We start from the raw sequence: 25098 nt of genomic DNA on the forward strand, positions 1-25098 counted from the left end.
GGCTGGGTTTTTTCTCCAGGTGGTACTCCTCCTCCTTTGCTTCAGTTCCCGTCCACCCGGTTGTTTCGGCTGAATAGTTATCCACCTCCTCATTTTCTATCATCTCTCTCGCCCTCCTCGCATGGATTCGGGCCTCCGGTTCTTCCTCTTCCCCGGCTCTTCTCCCTCTTTCTCCAGTATCGCGGCTGCTGGTTTGAAGACGGTCAGGTGCAGGTCGGGGGTCATTGGTCTGAGGTTCCTCTACAACCGGGAGTGTATTTACTGGGGTGCTGAGGCCTCTCTGTTGCATTATCTGCCCCAACCAGTGGGCGGTATTTTGTAACTAGAAAGCCATGTTTTGAAGATCCTGGTTAGACAGGGTAACAGTGGGAGTATTCCCTGCCAAACTTGGCGAGGGATTAAGGGGAACAGGCGTTTGGTTGTTTAATGTCGTAGGACTAGAAAAGGAGAATTGTTGCCCCTCTTGGGCAGAGCTTAGGTCATTTGGGACGTTAAGGTTACTCTCCTGGTGATTAGCCATCGTGGATCTCAATGGGTTTTGTTAAGAGTGAAAACTCCGGTGATGAAAAGATCTCCGTCGTTTTCCCACAGACGGCGCCAATTGATGATCTGAGATCCAATAGAATAGGGTTTTACAAGGGTTTGTGTATTGAAGAATAAAAACTTGGCCTATCTCTCTAGAGGGGTATCCCTTTTATCCTTTTCTTCCTGCTTGCTGGTGACGTATAACGGCTCTCCCATGATTGGACCACGCGTCTCTGCCATACAGATATGGGCGTACGAGGATATCGGGCACCTGCTCCATGCGTAACGGCCTCTGATTCTCCCCCGTGCGTACACTCGAGCGGATCTGCCAGGCTGTACGACGAGTCTCGTTCTGGATTCTGGGCTGGGCCGAGAGCTGGGCTGGACGCTGAACCCAGGAGGAGAAGGAATCCGTGGGGAGGTTATACGGGCTGGGCCGATCTCGATGAGGAAGAATCTGGTGGAGTCCGGCCTCAGGAGTCTGATGATCCGGGCCTGTTTTACTTGAGAGGGCGTGCGGGCCTTCCTTTCATGGGCCGTGGCCGTAATCTAGGCCCAGGATTGGGGGTAGGGAAATCCAGCGGTCATCAGACTATATTTTTATAAAAATACGAAAAATTTCGATATGTGAAAATGCATTTAATTTTATAAAATACTCGATATTTTAATTGAATAATTAAAAATAAAACTAAATAATTAAATTTTATAAACTCATGACCTGATATAAATTCACCCATTAATACTTTTGAGAAAATAGATATTCAATTTTACATTTTTGGCAGTTAGGCACATGTACTGACGAAACATGATTTGCTTTGGTGGCGCTCATAAGCTGCCTTGAACGCCAAAACCTGTGGCACCAAGCTTGCTGCAACTCAACCTAAACAGCCATTGACGAGAACCCGAAAATCTTCGTTTTCGCTTATTTACATTCAAATGGGCAAATCGCTAGTCTTTTCAACAACAATCCCTCTTAGATTTTCTCACTTACCCAGATCAATTTCACCTTTTCATCACCTCAGCCAATGTGTTCCACAGAGATTCAGTGAAAATTCTCAATGTTGCGTGGAAAATGGCGGAATTCGCCTCAAGGTGACACCGATAAGAAGGAATTTATCTACAAAGGCAGTGTTATCTGAGCCTCCTAATCAAAGGCAGTACCCCAAAGTGGCTGCCAAATCAACTGGACCCATACCACCTAGCCAGCTCATTCAAGTTGTTGAGACTGCTGCTAAGACCGGTGCTGAGGTTGGGTTTTATGGTTCTGTTCTTTGAATTATGAGATAAAGAAATAAAACCCTGATGATATTCTTTTTGATTCTTTATTCTTTCTGCAATTTTCATTTGTTTGTTTCAAATTTTCTAAAGCATAAAGTTTAGGTTAAAAATAAAAACAATGATTATATTCATTTGGATTTGTTCATCAAGATTAAATTGTGTAGCCATCTTTCTTCCTATAAATGGAGCATTTCAACTCCCAGTAAGGATGGAGCCTAACATTCATTTGATGTTATAAATATTCTTACACTCTCTTCTAAGATTCATGTGATGTTTTGATGTCTTGATAACCTCTTTTTATTATTATTATTATTTTTTTTAAAATTTAGAATGCCATATTTCTAACTTTTCAATGCCTCCTTGTGGTTACCAAAGCATTTTCTTCTCTATCCAGGTGGTGATGGATGCAGTCAATAAGCCTCGAAATATCTCATATAAAGGACTTACTGACTTGGTGACTGAGTAAGGACCCATTAAAAGTTTTCTGATCTCGTTCATAATTAGCAGCAGAAAATGTTGCAATCTTAAAGATTAAAGTGTAGGACTTTATAAGATAGAAGATAACTATGTATGTTTATGATTGACATATAACTATAAATTTCAGTTTCTGCTTGGATTAATTGTACATGTTCTTACAATACACTTGCTTATTTGAGTTATTCACAAATTTTAAGCATAAATGAACTGATCATGGTTGCTTAATTTTATATGCACCCTGTTATCATTTGCAAAATTGATTAATTGAAAATGGCTAAGCATTTGAATTTCGATTCCCAGTTAATTTCATTCTTATTTGTTGGCTAATAGAATTCTGGAAACACATTGTAGCAGTTGGCTTGACTGCGCATTCTATTGGAAATTGGAATGATGAGAAAATTTTGATGACTTCAATACTTATACATCATTGATTTTTTTTTTTAATTAAAAAACTGTGTCTTTTTCTTCTATCAAATTCTTGTGTTTTGCTGGGAATTTGATTGACAAAGAATGATAACAATGCAAATACCTGTAGACATAGGTAGCCTATCTACATTTAAGATTTGGAATAGGGTAATTGTTATTTTTTACTTTTAGTAAAATCGCCTCTTGGATATAAGTGTTCTGGGTGTTTGTGGCCAAATCATTCTAGGAGTTACCTTTAGAAGTAGTTTTTGATGACCTTGCTTTGACCAAAGCATCTAACGGGTTGCTTTTTGCAAAATATATTTATGAAATGTTAAACTGTCACTAAGTAGATAAAGGGCACCTTATAGAAACCCATTTGGCCTTCCATGCTTTAAGTATTCTCAGTTTACGCAACTTATCTTAGCTAATTCTTAGTTGTAGATAATATGTGGGTAGCTATATGAATCCATTTATTCCATTCTATTTTATTTAGAATCAATTGTTAGTGATTTTCTTTGATGCTAAATCATTCTTGTTAGTGATTTTCTTTTATGCTAAATCATTCTTTTTTGCACTTCAAAACATCATCTTTCTTTTCCTTTTTATGCATCTTTGCTAAGGATAGCAATTTTTTTTGGAGTTTATGTTTGTGTTGATAGTTAAAGTCAAGTTCATTTTATAAATTCTCATCCATGAAAAAAGCAATCCATTTTCTGTTCAAGTTTTCTTTTCTTTAGTTTATCAATTACAGCTTGTGACTACATGTGAATCATAATTGTAAAATATGATGCATAGTGGCTGCTGGTTATTGGGTTATATTGTTATATGTGTTTGAGCTAAGAAACCATTCACTTGAAAGTCTTTTCAATTAGATTACTCATATTTGTATTCTTAATCAATTACATACTGGAGCTAAATCCAAGCAAGATTCAGTTAATATAAATTTACTTGCAGCACAGACAAAATGAGTGAGGCTGCTATATTGGAAGTTGTTAGAAAGAATTTTGCAGATCACCTTATTCTTGGTGAGGAGGGAGGAGTCATAGGAGATTCGTTCTCTGAATACCTATGGTGCATTGATCCTCTAGGTTTGCATCTTCCAACCATTTGTTCCTTATTTTTCTTCTACATTTTGTTTATCCTTATAAATTCTTTTTTATATTTTTTTTGGAATTATGTATTGAAGAATTTTGGAAAAATTTAGAAAATTCTTGTATTTCACTGTTAATCTTTACAATTGGTCTATATGACTATTTATACACAAAGAATTATATCTAAACAGGAAACAAATAATCAAATAATAATTACAGAGATAATTAAGGATCCTAATCAAATCAAATCATATCCCTAGAATCAGTTAGGATCAGCAAATAAGTCAACACTCCCCCTCAAGTTGGTGCAAAGATGTCGCACATGCCCAACTTGCAAATTAGATTATGATAGATCTTGTTGTCGAGCCCTTTAGTAAACACATTCGCAAGTTGCCCAGTAGAAGTCACATGAACTAGGCTCAAGACACCGTTTGTTAATTTTTCTTTAATGAAGTGCCGATCAATTTCAATGTGCTTCGTTCGGTCATGTTGGACTGGATTTTGTGCTATACTTATAGCAGCTTTATTGTCACAATACAAAATTATCTTGTCTCTCTTGAGCAATCTCAATTCCTCCAATAACTTCTGTAACCATAAGAGTTCACACACACCTTGGGCCATTGCTCTGTATTCTGCTTCAGCACTTGACCGAGCAACAACACTTTGTTGTTTGCTCTTCCAGGTGACAAGGTTCCCTCTCACAACTATGCAGTAGCCAGAGGTGGATCTCTTGTTATCGAGAGATCCTGCCCAATTTGTATCTGTAAAAGCTTCAACTCAAAGGTGACCATGTTTGGAGTAAAGAAGCCCTTTCTCTGGCGCAGACTTTAAGTATCTTAAGATGCGAAGTACAGCCTGCATATGAGTCTCGCGAGGGTCATGCATGAATTGGCTGACTAAGCTAACACCATAGGCTATATCCGGTCGAGTGTGTGAGAGATAAATCAACCTTCCTACCAATCTTTGGTATCTTCCAATATCCACGGACTCACCAATTCTTGCTTCTAGCTTGTGATTATTTTCAATGGGAGATTCTGCTGGTTTACACCTCATCATACCACTTTCTTCCAAAAGATCCAGAATGTACTTTCTTTGGGAGATGAAAATTCCTTTTTCTGATCTAGCCACCTCGATACCTAGGAAATATTGCAGTTTTCCTAGATCTTTGATTTCAAATTCTTGAGCCAACAACCTCTTTAGTTGAGCCATTTCCTCTTTGTCATTGCCTGTCATCACTATATCATCAACATAAACAATAAGAAGGGTGATCTTACCCTTGTGATGTTTGATAAACAGAGTGTGATCAACATTGCTTTGTTGGTAACCAAAGGACATCATGGCTTTGTTAAACCTGTCAAACCAAGCTCTGGGAGATTGTTTAGCTCATACAAAGCCTTTTTTAACCTGCACACCTTTCCTTGTGTCTTCTCATCAGCGAACCCAGGAGAAATTTCCATGAACACTTCTTCCTTTAAATTTCCATAGAGGAAAGCATTCTTCACATCAAATTGTTGCAAATCCCCGTCCAAGTTAGCTGTGCAAGATAACAGAACTCTGATTGAGTTCATTTTTGCAACTGGGGCAAATGTCTCTTGGTAATCCACTCTATAGATTTGGGTGAATCCTTTAGCAACCACTTTGGCTTTAAACCGTCAATTGTGCCATCAGCTTTGTGTTTCACTGTGAACACCCATTTACAGCCAACGAGTTTCTTCTCAGGTGGGAGAGTGACAAGCTCCCAGGTCTCATTTTTAGCCAATGCTTTCATCTCTTCAATCATTGCTTCCTTCCATTTAGGATCTGCAAGAGTTTTCTTCCAATCTTGTGGAATAGGCACAGAAGAAATAGACAAGGCAAAGGCTCTATAGGCAGGAGACAAGAATTCATAAGAAACAAAGTTAGAAATAGGGTGTTTAGTACAAGATCTGACCCCTTTTCTTTGTGCAATAGGTTTATCTAAGTCATTGGAGCATTCAAGAGTTGTGGGTAATTCACCAGAAGAAGATTCTTCATTGGGTAACTCACTAGAAGAAGATTCTTGACTCTGAGTAGACTGCATAATGGCTTCTTCTGCCTTGTCTCTCCTCGAATACCTTCTCAAATCTGGCTTATCCAAACGACCAATTCTCTCTCCCTGATTGGACATCTCTCCCTGTCTACTAGAACTCAAACTTTCTAGTTGAACCATATCATTCAGAATCACAGAATTCGGGATCACCTCTTCTTGCTTATTATTCTCGCCCTGAAGAGGTGAGTGGGTGGTACTGAAGTAGGGTTCAGTTTCTCGGAAGGTAACATCCATATTGACTAAGTATTTTCTAGAGGGAGAATGATAACACTTGTATCCCTTCTGCGTTGGAGAATACCCAACAAACACACATTTAAGGGCCTTGGAATCCAATTTCCTTGCCGTCCTAGTATGGACAAAGCAAACACACTCAAATACTTTTGATGGAACAACGTATGAATTCTTCCCTTGTAGAACCGCCAAAGGACGCATAAGGTCAAGGGTCTTGAGAGGCATTCTATTGATAAGATAGGCAGATGCAAGGATTGCATCTCCCCAATATGCTTTGGGTAGATTCATGGTGAACATAAGAGATCAAGCTACCTCTAATAGATGCCTATTTTTCCTCTCAGCAACTCCATTTTGAGCACTAGTATAAGGACAACTAGTCTAGTGTACTATCCCATTACTCTCCAAATAAGCAGAAAAACTACTATTCATGTATTCTCTTCCATTGTTAGTTCTCAAAATTTTCACCTTAGTATCAAATTGAGTACAAACCATCTTATGAAAGGATTGAAAACAAGAAAAGACATCACTTTTAGCTTTAATCAAATAGACCCAAGTCATTCGAGTGCAACAATCAATAAAGGTGACAAACCATCAATTACCAGACAAGGAGACAGTTTGAGTAGGCCTCCAAACATCAGAATGAATAGTCGCAAAAGGAATTTGACTTTTATTATGACTCAAAGGATAGGTTGTTCTAGTGTGTTTAGCATACTCACTAGTATCACAAAATAGAGAATCAAACTGAATTCTAGCAAATAAATTAGGATAAAGTTTTTCTAAGGCAAAAAATGATGGATGCCCTAACCGTCTGTGCCACTGTATTATTTCCTAATTGACATCCTTATTTTCTCCAAAACAAGATTGAGATATCGAAGAACCTGGATCACCCTCCAACATATATAAGCCATCATGTAGCCTACTATTGTCAATCTTCTTTCCTGTGCGAAGATCCTGAATAACACAATGATCAGGAAAGAATTCAATTTTACAATTAAGGGCATTGGTGATAGCACTAACAGATAAAAGGTTTATAGGAAAGTGGGGAACATGAAGGACAAATGATAATTTTTAATGTTGGATGTGCAAATAACAGAACCTGTTCCGGATATGGGAGTAAAAGAGCTATCAGCAATTCTGACACTATCTTTGGTTAGAGAAGGAAAATAATTGAGAAAGCCTTTAGAAGAGCCTGTCATGTGTCTATTCGCACCAGAATCGATAATCCATGGAACATTATTAAGAAATGAAGCATTACCTGACTTTACAAAGTTAGATGTGGCACCGGAGGACGAGTAATCAGAGTCAGGAATCGAGACCCTTTTACCTTCTACCATGATAAAGATTTATGAACTGTGAAAGAATAGGAGGTACCCAAGGTTGTACACACAAGAGAGCCCAATCGATTCACCAAAAGACCGGGTAGCAGCACGGGAAGGCCAGAAAGATGGTCGGAATCATAGCTAGAGTGATCGGAGCGGCGGAGCAGCGTTAGGCGATTGGTCACGCGCTGGGACGCGGTGCGGGCTTTTCCGGCGTCGGAGCTGGGCGATCGGCCGGCGACAGTCCTGGTGCCGGCGGTGAGAGGAGAAAAAACTCCTAAATGGGTTAGTACCAAAAAAAGTAAATCTAGGGTTTTGAAATCCTAAAGAGGAAAAAATTGAATTTGAACCTTAAAATTAAGAAAAAACTCTGATACCATGAAGAATTTTGAGAAAATTTAAAGAATTTTTGTATTTCACTCTTAATCTTTACAATTGGTCTATATGACTATTTATACACAAAGAATTATATCTAAACATGAAGCAAATAATCAAATAATAATTACAGAGATAATTAAGGATCCTAATCAAATCAAATCATATCCCTAGAATCAGTTAGGATCAGCAAATAAGTCAACATGTATATATGGCATTTCAAGGTTTTATCCCTGATTCTTAGTGTTAACTCTCTCTCTAGTAATAAATTGTCTTATTATATGTAGCTTTAGATGTGTAAGTGGTATAGATAGGCCTCCTTGTCACTTGTTCACTTTGGGTTTTTTCCAAATTCTTCAAGTTGAAGGGCCAAGGACCTTTGAGAGAGAAAGTTGGTTTTCTTAGTGGTGGAGATGCTACCTTTATTCATTTGGATGTGTAGATCTGTGTTTCTGTGAGTACTCAACTGCACTTGCATTTTAGGTGCGTGGGTGTCTTCCAAGCGTGCGTGACTGTGCATTATATTAGTTTGTTATTTGTGCAGACGGAACAACAAATTTTGCACATGGTTATCCTAGCTTTGCTGTCTCTGTGGGAGTTCTGTTTCGAGGAAATCCTGCTGCTGCTGCTGTGGTACTGATTATATATATTACAACTTTGCTGAAATTAATAATCCAAATATTTTGCTACACTTTCCCATTCTTTTTTATTTAATCAGACTTGGTACAACATAGAGTAACTTAATATGTAGCAGCATAAATAAACTTTATATGTTAGGAAAAAGCAAGAAGCAAGAGCCTAAAAGGGTGAAAAAAGTAGAGATAGAACATGTTGCAATTTGTAAGTGACAATTTAAGAAGCAGCATATCGTTTAGACTTTTGAAGGTTATGCATTTTACATATTCTAACTGGAAAACTTTTATTGTGGTTAGAGTAGTGGGATGAAATCAGTTGACTAAGAATAGGTATTTTCCTTTTTTTTTTTGTCCTTTTTAGAGTTAGTGAATAAACACATGCTTTCATGCATCTCCAATTAAGTCAATCTGTAGTTGAATTTGTGGAGTTTTATTGGTGAATCAATTCATGCTTTCATATGTTGCCAATCAAGTCAATCTGTAATGGATTTTGTGGAGTTTTATCTTTTATTGCTGAACTTGGGCGCCTCTTTATGCGGGTATTTGACTTGGTTCCTATAATTTAAAAAGTAGCGCTTGTGTGGTTGGGTATCACAACATTCTTCCTTCTTATGCAATAAAACACGGGACTGAATATGATGCTTGTGTTGAAAAGGCAAATAGAAACAGGGCAGGGGATATGCTCGTTCAGCCAAATTTTCTCCTTAGTTTCTTGTGTTGAAAATATCATAGTCAAGTATTAAATTTTATCACTGAAACATGTCTACAAGAAAGGTGAGATAGGTTTTAAATTGGAGGCAACTGTCAATTACATTTCAATGGTTGTCTATAAAGAATTTGAAATGGATGTTTCTAATAAAATTTAGGTAAGAAGGTCATTTTTCATTCGTGTAGATGCATTATGGAGATTCAGCAGCCTATTTGACTTGAATGCGCAAAGAAAAAAATTTTCTAAATGAAAAAGGCTGAACACTGTAATGAGACATGAAAATAGTTTTATTTGTCTAAAAATTTGTTACTTTAAGTATTTCATTTACTTCATGTTTTCTGCGTCTGAAATTTTCTTTTCTTTTGAAAATAAAAAACTGTTTTCATGCAATGCAATATGTATTGAAGAGTGCTTGAGCTTTGCGACATAATGCATCTAACTGGCATGACTGTTCATTGGGTTTGACATTTTTAGTGGTAAACTAAACATGACACTTGTTGCAGCATTTGTACTTCATGGGTGAAAAAATATCCAGAAATATTTTAAACAGCTGGATCTTCTTCAGTGAGCATTTATTTTCTGTAGTAATTGGAAATTTGGTTTTGATGAATATTTAATAAATGAAGATTGTATCCAGCCTGTTTCAACCTAGTCCATGTTGCCTAACGTTTGAGATCAGACTGGTGATACTGACCATCCAATCTGAAAATAGTAACCATAATGTGTCAAGAAGCTATTTGCATGAAGTTTAATATTTCTAAATAAATTCAGTTGATTAGGCTAAATTCTATGCACTAGAAACCATTCATGCACCTTTTGATGAACGTGTATCCTTGCTTTTTGTAAGAAGTCGTTAGATGAAAAATTGTTTGATTCATTTTCAATATATAAGAAGAGAAAAAGATGAATATGGTACTTATCATTAAATAACAAGCAACAGAAAAAGATAAATTCTGAGTGTGGTTTTTCTCTTCTTAGGTAGAGTTTGTTGGGGGCTCTATGGCATGGAATACACGTATTTTTTCTGCAACTGCTGGTTAGAAATCCCTACTTAATGCAGTTACACCTTTCTTTTTATTTGTTTTGCTATGTTATTTTGTTTACCTATTGTTGAACTGCTGCTATTTTTTTAGGTGGGGGAGCATTTTGTAATGGCCACAAAATTCATGCGAGTCAAACTGATAAGGTGAGGGTTCATACATTTCATCCATAAGCTTTTAGAAACGTTACTAAGTTGTCTAGACTTTACCCAGTACTGTTGTGCTTAAATATCATCTTGAAGAGGTGTGTTTTATGACATCTTGATGTATACTTGCATAAGCATTGGGCTTTCATGTTTCCTTAAAGAGGAGGCACAATCTTCTAGAGATGTTATTCAAATGCCCATAAACATTCCATTATATAGTTTCTCTCTCTTTTTCTCTCTCTCTCTCTCTCAAATTGCTCTTAAGCAAAAGGTAAATGGATAAGAAACAAACAAAAATGCAAAATGTGAGAGCTTGAGGCTAAAGAGCCTCTTTCCCCTTCTTCAGTTGTCACTTCACCTGCTCCTAGCATATCATCCTTTTTGTAATTCTGTTACAAATCCCTCTAGAATTCTCCTGTCTCTACCCCACATCTTTATCAGCATAACTCTCTTATTTTAACTCAGATTTGAGCAAGCCACTTGTGTTTGGAAGGCTTAGGATGTCTAATTTCCAGTTTACTTGGCCCTAATAAAAAATTCATTTTGTAGCTCCTGATATAAGCAAAACAATGGATTGAGGTCCCTTTCTACCTAATTACCCAGGGCATAATTGGTACTTCAACTTTGGAAATTCTGTTCTCTCTCATCTTTTATTGGATTTGGACTTGTAACCTATTCTTCGAAAATGTCTAATTTATGGTTCAAACCTCACTGAAAAATTCTTAGACAAATACAAGTTTTCACTGAAACAATCAAGGTTGCTTATATTGTAAACACTAAATATAAATAAAACAAGCAAAAGACTATCATATGAAACACCATTTTTCCATGACTAATTCTCCTTTTGAATCAACTGCAAATTTTTATGAATTTATATCAATGTCAAGATTAAGTAAGAAGTTTAATTTCTAATCAACAATTACTCATAAATTTCACTAGTTTGAGAATTACTCCACAAAGACTGCGGATTGAATAGTCATGTATCAATTTCTAGGGTATTCGGAGATTAAGCATAAACGATCACCTATCACTTTATTTTGACAGTTTAAGCCGCTTTTAGGTTCTATTTGGGGTATGAAAATGGCTTGCCTACAGAGTGGCCTTCTTCTAAGGCTGTCCCTCTTGTTATTATTATTATTTTTAATTTTTTTTTCTTTCTGGTAACTATGCTTCCCCTTGAGCAGTAGGGGATTAAGGAATGGTAATTTTATGATCAAAGTAGATTATAACTGTAATGTTGCTTGATAGTTTTTGAAAGCTGATTCTTCTCATTCAGCATTTGATTGCCTTATTGTTTTTTCAGGTGGAGCAATCTCTTCTTGTGACTGGGTTTGGTTATGAACATGACGATGCATGGGCTGCTAACATTCAATTATTCAAGGAATATACTGATATCAGCAGGGTACCATTTTCTGTCCCCCCCTCCCAACCTAAGTTTCCATTAGTCTGATTGTATATTTTATTACCAAGTAGTATAACATATTTTACTTTTTCCCCTTTATCCATGGGCCCCCTCCTCTCTCTCTCAAATTGTATTGTTTAGGGGGTAAGAAGGCTTGGTGCTGCTGCAGTTGACATGTGCCATGTAGCGCTAGGGATTGTAGAAGCATATTGGGAATACCGTTTAAAACCATGGGATATGGCTGCTGGTGTCCTGGTATGTTCTTTATCTTGATAGATGCTCTTGCATAATATTGGGAAGACAATGTTTCACTGAAAAGTAAATTCTGTAGAGGAAAGAGTTGAGGAGAGAGGAAAAGAGCTGAAAAAAACTCACTGCACAGTACTTAAATCTACTATGTCTTTGTTGCTTGAGGTATGGAAGGATCCAAGTGATGGTCTACATTTGAATGGAATGCTAGCTCTTAGCAAAGTTGCTGGTGATTATTTGGGCAAGGAAGAATGACATATGACTTCTCATGTGCATGCCTTTGTAGTAGGGGCCAGGAAGATGTGAAGGCGTATTACAGTCTTTGGGGTTCTGTAGGGAATCTTTTGGCAGCGAAACTCTGAGTAAGGATTGGTTGTCATTTGGCAAGGATGTTAGGATGATTGATGAATCACATGTTCTCAAAACTCTTGTTGGTTAGAACCACAGTTCTTTTCTAGGAAAGTAGCTAATAGATCAGTGATCCCGCAATTATAGATGTAATGGGATACGCTGGATCGTGCCTAATAACGATAATTTTGTGTCGAGACTCCTCTTATCCACGGGAGGGTAAGACTTGCTAATAAACCGGGTGTTGAGGGCAAGACTTGCTAATAAACCGGGTGTTGAGGTGTTCGGGTTTTCCTTTCCTAGAGTGGGACCGCGTTACCCACTTATCAAATCCGTGTCACGTGTTCTGTTTGACAACTTATGTCTTTCTTTGGAGCATCATTTGGTTTGCTCGTAGCTCGAACCAAAGGTTATTAAGTTAAAGTTTAGCGTATGTAAACGTACGATTTGTGATAATTGATTCTTGAAATTCTCACAGCACCTTGACTCATCAAATGAATAAGTTTTAATTAAACGAGTTTCTTAGATTCTCAATCGATAATAAGATTTAAATGAACAGCTCTAATTAAGAAAGGAAAAAGAAAAAGAAAAAAGAGGGAAAAGAAAACAGGGGAGAGTAAATGAATTGAAAAGCTTGATTATTCCCTCAAAAGCTTGATGGGTATGTATACCATTTATCACAATAGGTGGAAATACAATCATCACTCTCCTATGATTACAACACAATTCTAGCTCTAATTACAATGCATAATCTCTTAAATATCCCAACATAATCAAATAAAAATCCCAACATAATCAAATAAAAAGAACTTGGATTTTTTTTTGGTTTAAACCAATTATTGTTAACCCCTATCTGGGAGGATGTATATCTGGGAGGATAGAAATGATACAATATGGTTTTCAGAAGTTCCCTAGAACCCCTATTCCTTTTTTCAACCCATGAAATTGATATATTGAGAGGGTTGTGATATCTCTTTCATTGTTCTTATTTTGATAATTCCAAATAATATGGACAAATTATTTTCAAACCGTCAAACTGATATATTGAAGGGGCAAGGTTCACTTTGTGATATCTTTTTTATTATTCAAAACATTTTAATCCTTATCTTATTTTGACAATTCCAAATAATCAAGGGGTTTTATATTACAAATTGAAATTTAAGGATGATATTGTTGCAGTTCCCTAAGTTCAAGGGAGAAGAATGATTTTTCTAATGATTTATATATTTTGTCATAAATATTTAATAAAGCTCCATGTTTGTTTTCCAGAAACTAATATTTATTATAATCAACAAACTGTCCCCTCCCATTATATTTACCTTCAAATATATTTAGATATACATAAGAGGAAACAAACAAAGGCATAAGAGAATTTTCTTTTTTAAATATATTTATCATGGTGTCATAATTCTTTTAATAATTAAAAGAATTTCAACTTACTATTAGTTGAAGTGTTTGATGGACTAGATCCACACCTTTTTCACATTTTTACAATATGTCCTATCCTTTTTAAGTTTAGCAATTTTGTCTAATTTTCAAATTAGTTGTAATTTTTACCCGGTGGTCAAACTCGAAATTGAAGTGGATACTTGCATGGTAGCTGATTAAGAATACAACACACGCATGTATATATATATATGTATATATAGGTATATACATATATACTTAGAGGTGAGCAGTATTCGGTTCAAATCGAAAAAACCGACCGAACCAAATTAATTTGAAAATTCGGTTCAGTTTTTTATTCATTTCGGTTCGGTTTTTAATTTCAGAAATTTCGGTTATTTCGGTTCGGTTTGGTAAAATCGAAAATACCGAACCGAATCGAACCGATTAGTAATAATAATATGTTATTTTCAATAATATAAAGAAATTAAATCATATTAAGATTAAAATATTTTAATTAAATTTTAAAATACTAAAAATAAAGTGTAAAAAATAAAAAATTTATTAAAAATCAAACCGAATCAGACCGGTTCGGTTCGATTTAATTTCTGACCAAAATTGGTTCGGTTTGATTTTCATAAATACTAAAATTTCGGTTTTTAGTTTATTCGGTTCGGTTCGATTTTGAACCGAACCGACCGAATGCTCACCCTGTATATACCTATATATGCGTGTGCATGTGTATATATATATATATATATATATATATATATATATATATATATATATATATAGTTTTGTGGAATCCACATATATGGCCTCCTAAATCTTCAAAAATAATATTTTCATACCGTTGAGGTAATGGGCCCTTATAAGGTTTTAGACACTCCTCTCTCCCTTGAGCTAGTTTTGTAACACCTCTTACTCGTCTATAAAATGACTCAGTAAAGGATGCCACATACTACACTATATGCAATTATATATGTGGACTTAAGTTAGCTTTTATATTATAAATTGTTATTTAGTTTGTTTAAATGTATGTTAATTCACAAAACAATTTTAAAGGAAAAAACTGCAAGAGTTTCCCTGCTTATGAGCAATTATCCCTATGAAAAATAGTCATAAAATCTCAATAATTGCGCATTTCACAATATTAAATCCATAAATAGAACATAATAACTTAAAATAGTAAACACATTTGTTTATACTTGTACTATTTTCAACACTCATTTACAGACTCTTGGTAGGCTACTAATGTATAGGCCAAACATAAACAACCTCTATACAAAACTTGTGAATAACTGGTTATGATGATATCTCTGTGCTGATGCAGAATCAAATCTCTTGATTGTTGCTTCCTTTATCTATTACCTGCGCATGGAAAAGTCCAATGCGTTGAGTTTATGCCCAGTGGGTGAATAACAGTATATATTCATTCAAGTATAAATAGGAATACTCATGATAGTTACAATGAAATCATTTTATAAAAACGAGTGAAAATTGTGTCAGTGGGTGAAAAGTGGGCAAATTAAGTCATGTAGTTGTATAACTGTAAGATCATTCATATTATGGCAACCATCTTGTGTGCACGCTTGTAAGGTATTAACAAGTCATATAATTAAATCTTAGCCTCTATAAACTCTTCGTAGGATCAACTAGCTACATAAGGGAAAAATGTATCTGTATAGCACAAAGTGCCAAACTGTATGGCTTGGGGGCTGAATGCTGTGCCTGTATGGCTCAAAAGCCGAGAAACTGTATGACACATAGTGTGTCGAAAATATCATATCATGTAGCCCATTAGGGCGCAATACTACTAAACTGTATATGTCATGCCATACCCTTATTCTTACTATGACTCACACCGAGGTTTACTAGGGCCAAGAATACATATTTACATGTTAAATATTTATTGTACTAAAATTATTCACTTAGATGCTTAACATGTTGAAACAAGCAAGTATGTCGAACTACTTATTCATAAGCGTACACGTCGATAAACGAGTCCTTAAAGGCATACATATGTGTATAATAGACCATAACTAGTCATGAACATAATATTCAGTCATGAATATATTACCACTTCATTAAGAACCTGTGTGTAAAGTTTTAGTCTATTAAGCTAGCACGTACGTAAAGCAGGGATGTCAAGCTAGCACGTGTGTAATTTGGCCGCAAAGCTAACATATCAATCTCTTTTAGGTCAACATTTAGATTTAGGTTTGTTTCTACCTTAGATTGTGTCACATTTCTAAGTGTATTATGGACATAATTAGATTCACCTTTCTTCATGAACTTTGTGTATTTATGTCTTAGCTTTCTAACAAGATATATTACATCTAATTCTGGCCTTCCTAATTTAAGTTATGAATTTTTCTTTGCAAGCTGCCCAATCAGGTTCTAACAAGTATAATTTTGGTATCTGTTTTTAATCTAATAAAATATATCGTATGCATATATTTGCATACAGATTCAAGTTTAACTTTCTTGTACAAAGTTTTAGGTATACTACTCAGGGTTCATTTGGCACTGGTCTTAATTCATTTCAATGAGTAAATCATTAGTTATGGTCTAAGTGATACAGACTGTTTCAGATGCACAATCCTCTGTAACCAGTTTAGGTTCACTAGCCATTTATATACAATTAGCTACAGATTCAAAATTTGGTCGCTACAGATTCAAAATTTGATTACTTCAGTAAAGTTTTAGATTTTTGTCATAGCTTCCATTAGGTATGTTAAATTTGGGCGAGGCCTAACTCACCCCAAAAGCTAGCTCAAGGGGGAGGAGTGCCTATGGCCCATATAAGGGGCACATTACCCCTTTCCACAACCGATGTGGGATTCAATACACCCCCTCACGCCCAGAATTTTTTTCTGGTGCGTGGCACATTTATGGGGCGCCCAATATCGGATGGGGAGGCTCTGATACCATGTTAAATTTGGGCTAGGCCTAACTCACCCCAAAAGCTAGCTCAAGGGGAGGAGTGCCTATGGCCCATATAAGGGGCACATTACCCCTTTCCACATGTTGAATCCCACATCAGTTGTGGAAAGGGGTAATGTGCCCCTTATATGGGCCATAGGCACTCCTCCCCCTTGAGCTAGCTTTTGGGGTGAGTTAGGCCTGGCCCAAATTTAACATAGTATCAGAGCCTCCCCATCTGATATTGGGCGCCCCATAAATGTGCCACGCACCAGTAAAAAATTCAGGGCGTGAGGGGGTGTGTTGAATCCCACATCGGTTGTGGAAAGGGGTAATGTGCCCCTTATATGGGCCATAGGCACTCCTCCCCCTGGAGCTAGCTTTTGGGGTGAGTTAGGCCTGTCCCAAATTTAATAAGGTACATGTTAGTCTTAATTTCAATAATTATACAATAAGTTATGAGGCTTCCAACACAGGCTGTCTTGTTGGAACCTATTCTGCCAGTTTTGTGTTTTTAGCTTCCATGTTGTATCTATTTGCTTTAAGCCTTCCCATCATTATTTCAACATTCATATTACAAATCCATACAATCAAAAGAACATTTACAGCAATCAAAACCAATCCTTAATTTTACATATTCATGAGAAAATCAAAGGAAAAACAAAACTTCAAAAGCTAGCTCAAGGGGGAGGAGTGCCTATGGCTCATATAAGGGGCACATTACCCCTTTCCACAACTGATGTGGGATTCAACATGTGGAAAGGGGTAATGTGCCCCTTATATGGGCCATAGGCACTCCTCCCCTTGAGCTAGCTTTTGGGGTGAGTTAGGCCTAGCCCAAATTTAACATGGTATCAGAGCCTCCCCATCTGATATTGGGCGCCCCATAAATGTGCCACGCACCAGTAAAAAATTCAGGGCGTGAGGGGGTGTGTTGAATCCCACATCGGTTGTGGAAAAGGGTAATGTGCCCCTTATATGGGCCATAGGCACTCCTCCCCCTGGAGCTAGCTTTTGGGGTGAGTTAGGCCTGTCCCAAATTTAATAAGGTACATGTTAGTCTTAATTTCAATAATTATACAATAAGTTATGAGGCTTCCAACACAGGCTGTCTTGTTGGAACCTATTCTGCCAGTTTTGTGTTTTTAGCTTCCATGTTGTATCTATTTGCTTTAAGCCTTCCAATCATTATTTCAACATTCATATTACAAATCCATACAATCAAAAGAACATTTACAGCAATCAAAACCAATCCTTAATTTTACATATTCATGAGAAAATCAAAGGAAAAACAAAACTTCATACAAACACCAAACCTTTTGCACAATTCTTTTCAAAATCTTTAGGTACACCTTAGTTACTTTTTTTCCTTGCCTTCCCCCTTTTATGTACCTTCCTCCTTTTGAATTTGTTCTTTACAAAGAATAAGAAAAACATGGGTTTTAATTCATTTAACAATATATAATTGATTGAAAACATTAAAGAATATGTTTGCCTAACCTAATTTTCAATTTCTATCACTTACCATTTAAGCACCTAAACTTCTCTCCTTCTTTCCTCCTTTTCTATGGTTCCTTTGCTGGTTATTTCACTTAGGAAAGGATTTTGCATGGATGAAGATTTTGTCTTAACGGAGAAATATGGTGGATTAGCAACAAATTCAACTATATCTTTCTTCATACCTGGCCACCAATAATGCAATTTCAAATCTTGATACATTTTAGTGCTACCAGGATGCATAGCATATGAACTATTGTGTGCTTCCTCCAAAATGTTCTTCCTCAGGTTACCAACATTAGGTACACATATTCTGCCTTCGTAATACAAATAGCCATCATCCCGAACCACATGTTTCTGCTTTTTCCCCTCTTGGACTTGCCTTATCCACAAAGCTATTTCAGTATCCCCTTTCTGTGCTTCCTGGACTTGTTGGAGTAGATTGGGTCTAAACTTTATTTTTGCTATGATAGCCCCATCATTAGCTAAAGATAGACGAGCATTCAAAACTCTCAGAGCAGGAAATCATGCCATATACAGTTTAGCAGTACTGCGCCCTAATGGGCTACATGATATGATATTTTCGACACACTATGTGTCATATAGTTTCTCGGCTTTTGAGCCATACAAGCACAGCATTCGGCCCCCAGGCCATACACTTTGGCACTTTGTGCTATACAGATATAGTTTTCCCTTATCTAGCTAGTTGATCCTGCGAAGAGTTTATAGGGGATAAGATTTAATTATATGACTTGTTAATACCTTACAAGCGTGCACACAATATGGTTGCCATAATATGAATGACCTTACAGTTATATAACTACATGACTTAATTTACCCACTTTTCACCCATTGACACATAAAATTTTCACTCATTTTTATAAGATTATTTCATTGTAACTGTCATGAGTATTCCTATTTATACTTGAATGAAAATATATTGTTATTCATCCACTGGGCATAAGCTCAACGCATTGGACTTTTCCATGCGCAGGTAATAGATAAAGGAAGCAACAATCAAGAGGTCTGGTTCTGCATTAGCATGGAGACATCATCATAACCAGTTATTCACAAGTTTTGTATAGAAGTTGTTTATGTTTGGCATGTACATTAGTAGTCTACCAAGAGTCTATAAATGAGTGTTGAAAATAGTACAAGTATAAATAAATGTGTTTACTATTTTAAGTTATTATGTTCTATTTATGGATTTAATAGTGTGAAATGCGCAATTATTGAGATTTTATGACTATTTTCCATAGGGATAATTGCTCATAAGTCGGGGAAACTCTTCTAGTTTCTTCCTTTAAAATTGTTTTGTGAGTTAACATACATTTAAACAAACTAAATAACAATTTATAATGTAAAAGCTAACTTAAGTCCACATATATAATTGCATATGGTATAGTATGTGGCATCCTTTACTGAGCCATTTTATAGACGAGTAAGGGTTGTTACATTTTTTGGTATCAGAGCAGAGGTTTAGGCGGTTCTAGGATATAGCATAATTGAATGTACATGCCAAATGTGTCAAGGTTATGATATATCTTTGTAAAATTGATGCAGACCTATTTTGAGTCTTTAATTGTATACAGAGAATGTTCGAGGAATCACAACGTGCTATGGATGAGGAGATGGGAAGTCATGCCCCCTCGGAACCTGTTGAGCCAGCAGTTGCACCAGCTCCTCCTAGTGAAGATAAGCCAGGACAGGATGCATTCTTACAATAGCTGGCAGATATGTTTAGATGAGTTTTAGGGGTAGCACCTGTCAGGTGCCACCACCAGTTGCAATACATGTGCAGGCTCTTGCTAGACCACCAATAGACAAGTTTAGAAAATATGGAGCTATCGAATTCAAAGGCAGAAGAGAAGATGATGCTCCAGCAGCAGAGTACTGGCTGCAAAGTACACAGAGAGTGTTGCAACAGCTCCAATGCACACCACCAGATAGTGTGGCTTGTGCAGTTGCCTTGTTACAAGAGGAAGCCTATCAGTGGTGGGACACCACATTGCAGACAGTGCAACCTGAGTAGCGGACTTGGGAACTCTTTCTAGCTGAGTTTAGGAAGAAGTATATTGAAGATTTGTATCTGGATGAAAAGAAAAGAGAGTTCATGTATTTGAGACAGGGCAAGATGACTGTCAGTGAGTATGAAAAAGATTTCATCAGACTGAGTAAGTATGTCCGGGAAATGGTACCTATAGAGAAAGCTAGATGTAAGAAATTTGAGCAGGGTTTGCATAGTGACATTAGGGTGCTTTTGGCAGCCCATCCCATCAGAGAGTTCTCTACTCTGGTAAATGCAGCATTGAATATAGAAAAGATAAAAGAAGAAGAACAGAACTGGAGACAGAGAGGACAATAGAAGAGAGGACAAACCCAGTTACAGGGGCAATCCTCAGCCTCTCAGGCACCTATTAAGAGACAAAGTGGTGCCCAGCCATTAGGGCAGAGTCAGGTACAGAGACAAAGGCAGGGACCAGCTCAGGTTTTTACAGGAAGATTTGGGCAGCAAACTAGTACTACTATAGCCAATTCAGGAAAGCAGGCAGGGGACAATACCCATTATGTGAGCACTGTGGTAGAAGGCATTTGGGACCCTGCAGAAAATTTACAGGAGCTTGCTTCAGGTGTGGATCTACTGAGCATCTTATGAGAGATTGTCCTAGGGGACAGGTATCATTAGCACCACCTATAGAGAGGCTTGTTCCTGCTGGACCTAGAGGAAGAGGAAGGGGTAGAGGTAATCAAACAGGGGCAACTTCAGCCAGTCAGAGGGTGTTTGAAACAGTAGATAGACCAGACTTCAGAACACCGGCTAGAGCCTATGCTATCAGGGCTAAGGAGGACAAGGACTCCCCAGATGTGATTGTTGGTACATTCTCAATCTTTGAAAAACCTGTGCATGCATTGATAGACCCAGGATCTACACATTCATACATATGTTTACCCATTAATGAAGGGAAATTACATGCAAATTCTCTAAACCAAGATATAATAGTAACCAACCCCCTTGGTCATAGTGTGATAGTGAGTAAAGTATATAGGGATTGTCCTATATCCATCCATGGTCAGACTTTCCATGGTGATTTGATAGAGTTACCCTTTAGAGAATTTGATGTAATCCTTGGCATGGACTGGTTATCTAGTCATCGAGTAAAAGTAGATTGCAGATCAAAAAAAATTACATTGAAAACACTTGCAGATCACGATGTGGTAGTTGTAGAGGAGAGGTCAGATTACCTGTCTAATATTATATCGACTGCTAAAGCTAGGAGATTAATCAGCAAGGGTTGTGACACCTACCTAGTCTGTGCACTTGAAACCAAAAAGGAGAATCCAGGTGTGCATGACATATCCACAGTGTGTGATTTCTCTGATGTTTTTTTTGATGATCTTCCCGAGTTACCACCAGAGAGAGAGGTGGAATTTGCCATAAATGTTATACTAGGCACTACACCTATCTCTATTGCTCCTTATAGGATGGTACCTACTGAACTAAAAAAGTTAAAAATACAATTACAAGAATTGTTTGACAAGGGTTTCATACGACTTAGTATCTCACCTTGGGGCGCACCTGTATTGTTTGTAGAAAAGAAGGATGAGACACTAAGGTTGTGTATAGATTACAGACAACTAAATAAGGTGACAATTAAAAATAAATACCCTTTGGCCCGAATAGATGACTTGTTTGATCAATTAAAAGGAGCAAGTGTCTTTTCTAAAATTGATTTGAGCTCGGGATATCACCAGTTGAAGATTAAAGAAATAGATGTCTCTAAAACTGCTTTTAGAACCCGATATGGACACTATGAATTTCTTGTTATGCCTTTTGGGTTAACTAATGCTCCTGCAGCTTTCATGAATCTAATGAACCGCATCTTCCATCCTTGCCTAGATCAGTTTGTAGTAGTATTCATAGATGATATCTTAATATACTCAAAGACTAAGGAAGATCATGATCAACATTTGAGGATAGTATTACAGACTCCGAGAGAGAAACAGCTTTATGCCAAGCTTAGTAAATGTGAGTTTTGGCTAAATGATATATCCTTTCGTGGACACGTCGTGTCAACTGAAGGAATCAGAGTAGACCCTAAAAAGATAGAAGCTATCCTTGAATGGAAACCACCTAAGAATGTAGCAGAGGTTAGGAGTTTTCTGAGTTTGGCTGGATACTATAGGCGGTTTGTAAAGGGATTTTCAATCATTGCTGCCCTATTGACTAAATTGTTGCACAAGAATATTAAGTATGACTGGGATGACAAATGTCAGAAGAGTTTTGAAAAGCTTAAAAAGATGCTTATAGAGGTACCTGTCCTAACACAGTCAGAATCAGGTAAAGATTTTGTGATCTACAGCGATGCCTCACATAATGGGCTGGGTTGTGTACTTATGTAGGAGGGGAAGGTAGTTGCTTATGTTTTAAGACAATTAAAACCATATCAGAAGAACTACCCTACCCATGATTTAGAGTTAGCAGCCATAGTCTTTGCATTAAAGATATGGAGGCATTACCTGTATGGAGAAAAATGTTATATCTATACAGATCATAAAAGTTTAAAATATTTACCCACACAAAAGGAGTTTAACCTGGGACAGAGAAGATGGTTAGAGTTGCTTAAGAATTATGACTGCATTATTGACTATCATCCAGGTAAGGCCAATCTGGTAGCAGATGCACTTAGCAGGAAATCATTAGTTGCTCTGAGAGTTTTGAATGCTTGTCTATCTTTAGCTAATGATGGGGCTATTCATAGCAGAACTAAAGCTTAGACCCAATCTACTCCAACAAGTCCAGGAAGCACAGAAAGGGGATACTGAAATAGCTTTGTGGATAAGGCAAGTCCAAGAGGGGAAAAAGCAGAAACATGTGGTTCGGGATGATGGCTATTTGTATTATGAAGGCAGAATATGTGTATCTAATGTTGATGACCTGAGGAAGAACATTTTGGAGGAAGCACACAGTAGTTCATATGCTATGCATCCTGGTAGCACTAAAATGTATCAAGATTTGAAATTGCATTATTGGTGGCCAGGTATGAAGAAAGATATAGTTGAATTTGTGGCTAAATGTCTGACTTGTCAGCAGGTGAAGGCTGAGCATCAAGTTCTTTCTGGTCTTTTACACCCTATTTCCATATTAGAATGGAAGTGGGATAGGATCACTATGGATTTTGTTGTGGGATTGCCACTGACACCAAGAAAAAAATATGTCATCTGGGTGATTGTAGATAGATCGACTAAGTCAGCACATTTCTTACTAGTGAGAACCGATTACTCATTAGAGAAATATGCAAAACTATACATCAATGAAATAGTTTGGTTACATGGAGTACTTCTTTCCATTATTTCAGATAGGGACCCGAGGTTCACATCCAAATTTTGGAAGAAATTGCATGAAGCACTGGGTACTAAGTTGAAATTTAGTACGGCTTTCATCCTCAAACAGATGGGCAATCTGAAAGGGTAATTCAAATACTAGAAAATATGCTTAGAAGTTGTGTTATAGAATTCGAAAGGAGCTGGGAGAGATACCTTCCATTGATTGAATTTGCATACAATAGCAGTTATCTGGCAAGTATTAAAATGGCACTTTATGAAGCATTGTATGGAAGGAAATGTAGAACTCCATTGTGTTGGACAGAACTCAGTGAGGCTAAATTGATAGGTCCAGATTTGGTGAGGAAACAGAAGAGAAAGTTAGAACTATCAAGGAAAGGTTGAAAACAGCTTCAGATAGACAGAAGTCTTATGCAGATTTGAAGAGAAAAGATATAGCATATGAAGTTGGAGATAAAGTGTTTCTTAAAGTCTCTCCATTGAAGAGGGTGCTCACATACTGGGTATTGTCCCCTGCCTGCCCCTCCTGAATTGGCTAGAGTAGTACTAGTTTGCTGCCCAAACCTTCTTGGAAAAATCTGTACTGGTCCCTGCCTTTGTCTCTGTACCTGACTCTGCCTTGATGGCTAGGCACCCCTTTGTCTCTTAATAGGTGCCTGAGAGGCTGAGGATTGCCCCTGTAACTGGGTTTGTCCTCTCTTCTGCTGTCCTTTCTGTCTCCAACTCTGTTCTTCTTCTTTTATCTTTGCTATATTCAATGCTGCATTTACCAGAGTAGAGAACTCTCTGATGGGATGGGCTGCCAAAAGAACCCTAATGTCACTATGCAAACCCTGCTCAAATTTCTTACATCTAGCTTTCTCTGTAGGCACCATTTCCCGGGCATACTTACTCAGTCTGATGAAATTTTTTCATACTCATTGACAGTCATCTTGCCCTGTCTCAAATACATGAACTCTCTTCTCTTTTCATCCAGATACAAATCTCCAATATACTTCTTCCTAAACTTAGCTAGAAAGAATTCCCAAGTCCGCTGCTCAGGTTGTACTGTCTGTGATGTGGTGTCCCACCACTGATAGGCTTCCTCTTGTAACAAGGCAACTGCTCAAGCCACACTATCTGGTGGTGTACATTGGAGTTGCTACAACACTCTCTCTGTACTTTGCAGCCAGTACTTTGCTGCTGGAGCATCATCTTCTCTTCTGCCTTTGAATTTGATAGCTCCATATTTTCTAAGCTTGTCTATTGGTGGTCTAGCAGGAGTCTGCACATGTACTGCAACTGGTGGTGACACCTAAGGTGCTGCCCTTGAAACTCATCTAAACATATCTGCCAGCTGTTGTAAGAATGCATCTTGTCCTGACTTATCTTCACTAGGAGGAGCTGGTGCAACTGCTGGCTCAACGGATTCTGAGGGGGCATGACTTCCCACCTCCTCATCCATAGCACGTTGTGATTCCTTAGACATCCTCTGTATACAATTAAAGACTCAAAATAGGTCTGCATCAATTTTACAGAGATACATCATAACCTTGACACATTTGGCATGTACATTCAATTATGCTATACCCTAGAACCGCCTAAACCTTTGCTCTGATACCAAAAAATGTAACAACCCTTACTTGTCTATAAAATGGCTCAGTAAA

General features: G+C 37.3%; 1 protein-coding gene across 3 annotated transcripts in view; it reads left to right on the forward strand.

Annotated features, from left to right (window-relative positions):
* The first annotated feature begins 1312 nt into the window (after positions 1–1312).
* LOC110604091 (phosphatase IMPL1, chloroplastic) overlaps positions 1313–25098 on the forward strand; it is a 30090-nt gene continuing 6304 nt past the window's right edge. The window contains exons 1-8 of one of the 3 annotated variants that reach the window (XM_021742172.2): positions 1315–1773; positions 2198–2265; positions 3643–3776; positions 8317–8405; positions 10095–10152; positions 10250–10302; positions 11606–11704; positions 11846–11959. In XM_021742172.2, the coding sequence (XP_021597864.1) occupies positions 1462–1773; positions 2198–2265; positions 3643–3776; positions 8317–8405; positions 10095–10152; positions 10250–10302; positions 11606–11704; positions 11846–11959 (927 nt within the window). In that variant the 5' untranslated portion in view covers positions 1315–1461. Of the gene's footprint in view, positions 1774–2197; positions 2266–3642; positions 3777–8316; positions 8406–10094; positions 10153–10249; positions 10303–11605; positions 11705–11845; positions 11960–25098 lie in introns of all 3 variants that reach the window. The other 2 variants (XM_043951792.1, XM_043951793.1) reach the window with 2 other exon arrangements.

Source organism: Manihot esculenta, chromosome 16, assembly GCF_001659605.2.
Source record: "Manihot esculenta cultivar AM560-2 chromosome 16, M.esculenta_v8, whole genome shotgun sequence".
NCBI classification, from domain to species: Eukaryota; Viridiplantae; Streptophyta; class Magnoliopsida; order Malpighiales; family Euphorbiaceae; genus Manihot; species Manihot esculenta.